This window comes from Condylura cristata, unplaced genomic scaffold (genome assembly GCF_000260355.1).
Source record: "Condylura cristata isolate star-nosed mole 26May11 unplaced genomic scaffold, ConCri1.0 scaffold00011, whole genome shotgun sequence".
Lineage (NCBI taxonomy): Eukaryota > Metazoa > Chordata > Mammalia > Eulipotyphla > Talpidae > Condylura > Condylura cristata.
Window position 1 is genome coordinate 18,790,890 of NW_004567112.1, and position 8,923 is coordinate 18,799,812.

Sequence of the window (8,923 nt, forward strand, 5' to 3'; positions counted from 1 at the left end):
GCTGCGCCACCAGGGAGGGCCCTCAACTAGTTTTTATTTGTCTCTTCTCTTTTTTCCTAGGGTCTGTTAGGATGGTATATGGTGAAAAGTGGGTTAGAAGAAAAACCAGACTCCCACGACATCCCTCGGGTCAGTCAGTACCGCCTTGCTGCTCACCTGGGGTCAGCCCTTGTTCTTTATTGCTCCAGTTTGTGGACCTCACTCTCACTGCTGCTCCCTCAGCACAAGGTAAAAGTCAATCTGTATTGTTACCACATCTGCACAGATGTTGACAAGGTCAGATAAATGGAAACTCTGGTTCTAGCAGAAGTTTTATCAAATGCTCTTGTTCCTTGGTAATATCTTATCAATGGACCTGAAACTAGGTATAATCGAAGTTTAGAGAAACACTGAACTTTGGGGTGTTGAATACTTTGCAACTGTAAAGTAACATGTATTTTGGGCTGGAGCAGCTAATTCACAGGAAATTACTATGGGAACCAAGTATTTTGTCAGCACTGCTGATTGACAGAGGTAAAAATTGAATTCTGGGAAAGTGGGGTGAGTCCCAGCACGAGGGTGTGCTGCGACCAGACCACTTTACTGCCGGCTCTCACAGGAGGGTTCCGGGGGTGGGGAGGCAGGTCAAAATGAAAGCCACTTCTTGATCAAAGGCCCTACGTACAAGGGCCATATTGGGTTGCTTTCTCTTTAGATGAGGACTCACCATTGATTAGGTCTTACAATTCAGTAGACTTTCATGATCTTGTCTAGAAGTATTTTCTCTATGCTAGCTTTTACATTTTTTTTTAATTTGGTTTAAATACAAGGCATGAGTTATTTTTATAGACTGTCAATACTAATAATAGAAATTTTCAGAACACTATAACCTTTGGTGGGTAGAAACATTGATAGCAGTAATCCACATTGTAGTAATTCCTCTTCTCTGGCCTTTCAGAGCCTAACTTCTGAAATGAATTGCCTGCATCTGTAGCTGTTCTTCCTGACAACTCATTCTTTGTCTTCAACTCCTGTCATCTGCCTTCCCCACCCAACCCTACATACACACCCACACCTTCACCCACTTATACAGAGACCCACACATTTCTCCAGTGTTCTCTCTGCTGAAGTGGTTTGCTTAATATTTTTATTTTTGTCCATTTCTCAGTGTTCCATTAATTACAGATAGAATTTGAAATAACAATATGGTACTATGCTTTTTAATAAAGTATCTACCAGTTGCAATGTAGCTATTTAAATTTTGTTAATAAAATTAATTTTTAAATAAAAATTGTTTACTTTTCAGTTGCACTAGCTATATGTCAGGTCCTTATTAGCCATATTCTAGAAGCATAGATAATAGAATGTTTCCATCACTATAGAGCATTCTGTGGACAGTGCCGATATACTGCTCTGCAGTATCTTAGTAATGATGTCTCACTCTTCACATAATAGAGTGTGAACTATTTGAGGACAGCATTCTGATTTAATTCCTGTATTTTTACAGGAATTACCTGTATTTACAGGTTTAACTGTTTATAAAGTTCTTAATATCTGTTGATCCAGATCCAAATTAGTACCAGAATTTAGATACAATAAAAGCAGCCAAATTTAAACATTCCCCAAAATACTAAATACAGGATTCTTGAATCCAGGTGCACTTTTGATCTTGAGTATATTTGCTAAGCACTACATATCACATACAACATGAAGGCCCAGATCTGTATCTTAATGCATATTATTTCAACCATGGTAAGCAATTTCCATTTGAGTCATGCAAATCACTCTGCTATTGAGCAGGTGTATATCGAATACCTACGCGCAGGTGCTAGTCTAGGGTTACTGCAGAGAGCCAAACAGATGACAAATCCTGCCTTACTAAACCTAAATGGTAACAGGGGGGCTGGTAACTGTAGAAATAAAACATGACCCTGTCAGTGTAGAATATCTACTGAGAGTTCTGAACCTGGTCTAGGCGTCAGAGAAAATCTGGCCTGTAACTGTCACTTGGGTTTCATGTTAAGATTTTGGCTTTCTCTCATAGGTCCTCACAGTACAATTGACCTCCGTGATTTTCTTTTCTTTTTTAGTTGCCTGAAACCCGCCAGCTTCTGTGGTTGAGACGATTTGCTCATGGAACAACAGGCCTCGTGTTCCTCACTGCTCTCTCGGGTAGGCTGCTGCCATCGGAGACGGCCTGCTTTGTTCTCGCAGGGTCTCTCACCTAGTGCTTTGCCCTTTTCCCTCACACCTTCATATTGCCTCTCACACTTGCCCCTTGTGCTGATGGGCATTTAACTTCTCTTTCCTCTAATTCATTATTTTCATATAGACATGCACCAGACTTTTGTATATTGACTTTCATCCTGCCATTTTACTGTGTTTATTATATCTAGTAGGATTTTTTTTTTTTGGTAGAGTCTTGAATTTCCTGTGTATATTATGTCATCTATGCATTTGTTTTTCTAGTTTACAATGATTGTGATACATATTCCCTGTTTGAGAACACCGATTGTAGATGTTTTTATTTTTTGTCTTTTGTCTTACTCATACAAAAAAGCTTTTACTGTATCAGAACTAATTGTTAATCTGGCCTTTCTCTCATTTCTGTTTATATTGGAATATAGGGGCTTTTGTGGCAGGGCTAGATGCTGGACTTGTTTACAACTCCTTCCCCAAGATGGGAGAATCTTGGATCCCAGACGATCTCTTCACCTTCTCCCCTATTCTGAAGAATGTTTTTGAGAATCCCACCATGGTGCAGTTTGATCACCGGGTTCTGGTAAGCCTGTCTGGTGGTTACCCATCAGTAAGCACAAGGGGCCTCTCACGGGAGCTGGGGTATCAGTGAAGCCCTGATGCAACAGTGACAGGGTAGAGTGGACATTTTCTTTTCTTTTTAGAAAAGGTTTAGTCCAGTTCCCTGCTCTGATGCTTTATCCTAATTACCCACACCCTCTGCATCCAAATTCCCCACCTCCACACATTTTGAAATAAGTAAAGTCTGGTTGGAATTGTCATCATGGGCAACTCTGGAAAGGAAAAGAAGTGAAATAGGTACAGACATATGATAGAAGAAACATGCCTCTGGACACTGTGGGTAGGGGAAGGGGGCCCTGTCGGTCTCAGACCCTCATTCTGAACAGATAAAAGTGAAAATAAGAATTCATCATTTTTAACACTAAATGGCAACACCGCTACCTCCCTCTGCACACAGGAAAGTAATATCTCTCTCATGCTGGGTCAGCCCCACTTCACAAATACAGAATTAGAGGGAAAGATGCAAAGAATAATTTAAAAATTAAGGTCATTGACTAGGAAATACCCAGATTCTAAGGTGGATAAAGTCATTAAAGATAGAATAGTGGTTAAGTGTTATGTGCAGAATGTTAGAGACTGGGACACAGACATTTAGTCTGCAAGCAGAAGCATGAGGAGACAGGGTGGGTTATTCAGAGGAGACCTGCAGGGGGCTTCTCTGCCAGGACATGAGTGTGTGTAGTGGTTTCTCATTGCCTCTGGGAGAGAGAGACAGAAAGCGAGTGGAACCGAGAAAGGTGAGGCTTTCTCCCTGGCATTTCATGAGACTTTCCTCCTTGCAGGGAATCACTTCAGTTACCGCCATCACCGCGCTCTATTTCCTCTCCCGGAGGGTTCCCCTTCCTCGAAGGACCAAGATAGCAGCAGCAACTCTGCTAGCTCTGGCATATACACAGGTATGGACCATTTCTTTTTGATATGAGGATGTTCCCAAAATAAAGTGAAAAAGGAAAGGTGATAAACTAGGAGAAAGTACTTTCATGTAAGTACTGTGCACTAACCAGTTGCACCCCTGGAGTTCCTTGGAGAAAATATTTTCAAATTTTATAATGGATTAAGTTTAGCAATCAGAAAATCAAAGCTATCAATACTTAATTTCACCAGAGGAATGATGAATGGCAACTAATTCGAAAAACTGGCCTCATTCAGAAAAGCAACTTAAAACAATGCTTGCCATTTTGTGTCTCTCAAATTGGAAAAAAAGATTGTCAAGTATTGGCATGGGTCTACTAAAGTGAACGTGGGGATCCAGAAATGGTCATCTTCATGTTGTCTTGGCAAGAACGTGGTTGATACTGGTTTCCCCCCAGAGGGCAGTTTAGTGTCTTTTAAAACATTAGATGTATAATCACCAGACCCAGCAAATTGATTTCTTAGTGCTTGCCCTACAGATGCTCTAATGCCCAAGAGCAATGGACAAGAAAATTCATTGCAGAATTACTGTGTAGGGAGAAGCTGAAAACAAACTAGGCTGTTAAATAGCTATGGTACATATATACTGTGGAATAGGGGCAGCAGTTTAAAATAGTAAAATATCAAGACACGCACTAAGAAAAAAAAAAAGCAAGAGACAGAACAAAACACAAGATAACAAGCATGTAGAAACTGATTAACAGTGGCGACCTTTGGGGAACGGACATGGTATAGGTAAAAGAAATGAGAAAATTTCATTTTGTTTGAATTTTCTTTGTTATAAGTATGCTTGTGAATTTTTCATTTAAAATTTTAATGCTCTGATGGGAGAATGCAGAGGCTTGTGTATCTGGTTATCCATGCCCAGTCATTCGAGCTCGGACTTTGTGGTTTCTACTTTATTTACCATTTCTTTCCTTTGTAATAGGTGGGCCTGGGCATTAGCACTCTGCTTATGTACGTCCCTACGCCTTTGGCTGCCACTCACCAGTCGGGCTCCTTGGCGCTGCTCAGTGGTGCCCTTTGGCTCATGAGTGAACTCCGAAGAGTCCCAAAATAATTCCAAGAGGATCAACTTTCTAGAACTGAAACTGCTTTTGAGAGCTCATCAGAGAGCACTAGAATTGGGACTTTTCTAAGAGGATGACCTTGTGGTTTCCAAAATTGTTATTTAAAATTCTTTGCCTGATTTTGAGACAGTCACTACATAAGAATGTCATGTAAGTATAGCAATTTTCATGTTGAAAATCAGTTTTACTGTAGAGAAAGAAATGTCTGCTGTTTGTTGCTGCTTACTAGGCTGTCTTAGGTTTTTTCATATTGGCAAGCTTGTTCTGCAGGCATAATCTCTGTACCCTTGAGTCATGATTCTGCCTAAGTAGAAATTGTCTATCCTTTTAATTTCTGTCGGGTAAATACTCAAAGAAAAAAATTGATACACAGTAAAGTAATCAGATAGTCCTCAGGAAGAAATAACTCTTGTTTTCTCCCATCCAAGTACTAACCAGGCCCGACCCTGCTTAGCTTCCGAGATCAGACGAGATCGGGCGCGTTCAGGGTGGTATGGCCGTAGACATAACTCTTGTTTTCTATTCTCATTTTCAGTAGTGGTAAAGGGCAGATTTCGACAAGCTTAATATCTGAACACAGCCAAATGTTGATGAATACTTAAAAAAGGAGGCAGCTACTTGGATTCATCAAGCACTAACCTGGTTTCTCTTTTGATAGTGCTGTTACATCATTAGTTAAGATGAATGGAATAGAGTGTATAAATTGGCTCCTAGAAGGGGTGCCTATGGCTTTATAGATTATATATATGTATATGGTCGTGATTGTGTGGTACATGGACACTTACTCATATTTAAACAATTAAGTGATTTTATGTGACTTTGGTCTCTATTGATATTTCACAAAGCTTCATTCAACTTTTTAAGTTTTTTGTAAGTATAATTGGCATGGAATGTTACAAGTGTGTGTCACAAAGATTCCACATTTGTATACATTGTAAAATGATCATCACAATAAAATTATTTACTACCTAAGCAGCTTTTACATTTGCAGCATCATGTTACTGATCACCCTGCTCCTGCTGCAAGTTACTTCTTGACTTGTTTATTTTGTAAGTGAAAGTTTGTACTTTCTTGATCCTCTTCACCTATTCTATCCATTTCCTCTCTGATTACCATCAGTCTGCTTTTCTGTCTTTGTGTTTTTAGTTTTGTTTTGCTGCTTGTTTTGCTTTTTAGTTTACATAAAAATGAAATCACTCAATATGTCTCACTTATTTCACCTAGCATTATACTCTCAAGATCCTTCTGTGTAGTTGCAAATGGCAAGATTTCAGTCTTTTTCATGGTTCAGTGGTATTCCATGTTGTGTATACACCACATCACAGATTTCCCCAGTATTTATCAACAAATATTTAGATTGTTTCCACACCTCAAAACTACTGTAAAAAAAATGCTACAGTGAGGGCCTCCCTGGTGGTGCCAGTGGGTTAATGCACTGCAATGTGAAGCTCTCCAAAGCCACTGCAGCATGAGTTCGATCCCCTGGCAGAGAGCTGACCCACATGGCATGGCAGACCTCTCCTGACCCACCGCTGCTCCCCTCAGCAGTGCATTTCTGTTGATCTGCCTGTTCTGCTCCCCACTCTGTCTCTGGTGAACCCTCTCACCCACCACACTTCTGGCCTCTACTCCAGTTCTGTAAGCATAAATAAATACATCTTTTAATATATTTTTTAAAAATGCTATAGTGAAAATAGTGGTACATATATCTTTTTAGTGTTTTTGTTTTTGTTATGTAAATCTACAAAGGTGGATCATATAATAATAGTTCTTAATTTGACAAGTTTGGGGACCACTGGTCTATGCCCTAATAATCTAGTTAATTTAGAAAGTTTTAACCAGCTTATTCCCATTTCCTCCAAAATTCTACCCCATTCTATCTCATTAGATCTGCTGTATGGATCCTATGAGTATGTCATCAGATTATCCACCTCTTGTAGGTAGAATTCTTAAACATAATCTCAGTCACAGGGACAGTTCCCATACCATCCTGTCCTGATCCCCAAACTAAGTTTGTCCTTAGTAACTAAGTCAGCAGAGGGCACTGTAATCCAGTCTAAAGCTTGAAGGCTTTTACAGTCCCGCCAAAAGAATGACAATGAATGAATAGAGGAAGTTCAAGTTTCAAATGTTTTGCTTCATTTTTCTTTTATTGTAGATGATGAATAAAGATAACAGAGCTGGTTGCATTAGCAATATAACTATTATGCCTATCAGCTCCTGCTGAATGGGAAAATTTATCCAAATTATTTTCGTTTGCATTATTCCCAGCACCAGAAACATACCAAATATTGTGTGAAAGTGTCTAGATTGATGTCCCAGGCAATGCCTTAAGATTAAGTCATCACATACCTGTAAGATGAAGTGACTGTACCTTAAAGGTCTTTCCATAATCTGTCCGTTGTTTTTTAAACATCAAAGAAAATAAAACACCTAGCTTTCTTTATCAACCCAGAACTTTTTTGTCTTTTCCACTGATGTATGCTGTCCGCTGTGGAAGGGTAATGTTCACCTAATGTCTAAAGTAATGTTGGCTGCAAAGACCACCACTGATGACCAAGGTACTAAGGTGGCCAGTTTATGGGCAGCAGTCCTTCTAGCCCTGGGATGAGTGGCAGGCTCTATATTGGCCTTGATAGCACACAAACCCATGACCCTGCAGGAAGGAGAGCGCACCCCTTTATAATGTGCATCCCACATTTTTCTCATCAGACTTAATGGTGTTTATCAGTGACATTTTAAGAACTTCAGCAAAGTTATTTAATGTGAAACACTGCAAAAACAGAAGTGGTGCAATACAGGAAGCCTTTGTTTTTATTAAAGTGAGAAGGGAGTATTTGGGTGTGGATCATAATAAAAAGGTGCCTTTCAACACACTGCAGAATCCACTGCTTGTGGCAAAAATAATGGAGACAAGACTTGTGCTTCAATTAAATTCTCATTGTGGCATTAGAATTTTAGACACAATATACTGACAGAAATACCAGAAATCAAAATATTTGTTTAGATCCTGGCTTACCGAGAAAGGCTTTTAGGACGCTAACAGCAGACAGAGCCTTCACCACTAGCAGTCCTAACGGTAGGTGCTCTGTCCGAAGGCTGCTCAGGGAAGTATCAGAGCAGCTCACACGGAAAAGGCATGGTGGCGGGGTGGGAGGCCAGTGCAGTGTGTGAGTTGCTGCACTAAAGAAGGACAGGAGCACGTGACTCAGTTGCCTAAAGGCATGCGTCCATAACTATAATGTCCTGTGATTCAGACTTTTTTCCCAACTTTGATTTTTATAAAAATGGCAAGCACTGATTGAATAAATTTTAAAAGTAGAAAGCCCTTATAGTCTGAGTGAAGACTCACTCTTCCAAATTCAAACTTCCAGAGACACAAAATGGTCAACAGGTGCCTTCATCTCAATACTGACAGGCTGAGAAATAATACGACAAGCAGGAAATGCCTGTTTAAACTAACTTCAAAAACTTTTTTTCCTAACACCAACAAAACCTTCACAGGTCTGTGAAAAGCATATGGCCCTCAAGGCAGGCCTGAAAGTAACAGGACTTCAGGCTAGTATCACTGAAGAGGCCAATTTGGGAGAATTTGCAACATCCCCTGCTTAATTCTTAATTCCCGCTGCAGTTATATCACATACTGGACTGTAGCAAAAAGGGAAATTCAACACTAGTTCTGAATTAGTGTGGGAAGAAGCTTAAGGATAGCAAGAAGAAAGCATACTCTTCAATAAATAGGTCTGGGAATGGTCCAAGAATTACAACCGATACCCTTAATGAGGTAGCTCTACTGTGCTAGGCATTTGTGTCTTAAATAACTTAGATTGTAACCATCACATGAACACATTGGATGCTGCGGTTAAGAAAATTGTACAAAATTAAGCAAATTGTTTAAAAGAGACTTCTAAAATCATTAAATATTAAATACAGAAGGGAAATAGATACTATAGTGCCGACTTTGCACTATTTTTAACAAAGTATTTCATACTTTATTCCTAAATGGGAGCAAACAATCACAAATGAATTAGCAACAGCAGCAATTGTAAAGATTGAGCATAAGTTGCAGCCAACTTTATGAAAAACCATTCAGGCAGATTCTGTCAATGAACATTTGTGTGTGTGTGTGTGTGTGTGTGTGT

General features: G+C 39.6%; 1 protein-coding gene across 1 annotated transcript in view; it reads left to right on the forward strand.

Annotated features, from left to right (window-relative positions):
* Positions 1-5,183, forward strand: part of LOC101636824 (cytochrome c oxidase assembly protein COX15 homolog) — an 11,129-nt gene extending 5,946 nt beyond the window's left edge. Inside the window, exons 5-9 of the mRNA XM_004680546.2 lie at positions 61-228; positions 2,070-2,151; positions 2,607-2,761; positions 3,582-3,695; positions 4,640-5,183. Of these exons, the coding sequence (XP_004680603.1) occupies positions 61-228; positions 2,070-2,151; positions 2,607-2,761; positions 3,582-3,695; positions 4,640-4,771 (651 nt within the window). The 3' untranslated portion in view covers positions 4,772-5,183. The remainder of the gene's footprint in view (positions 1-60; positions 229-2,069; positions 2,152-2,606; positions 2,762-3,581; positions 3,696-4,639) is intronic.
* The last annotated feature ends 3,740 nt before the right edge of the window (positions 5,184-8,923 follow it).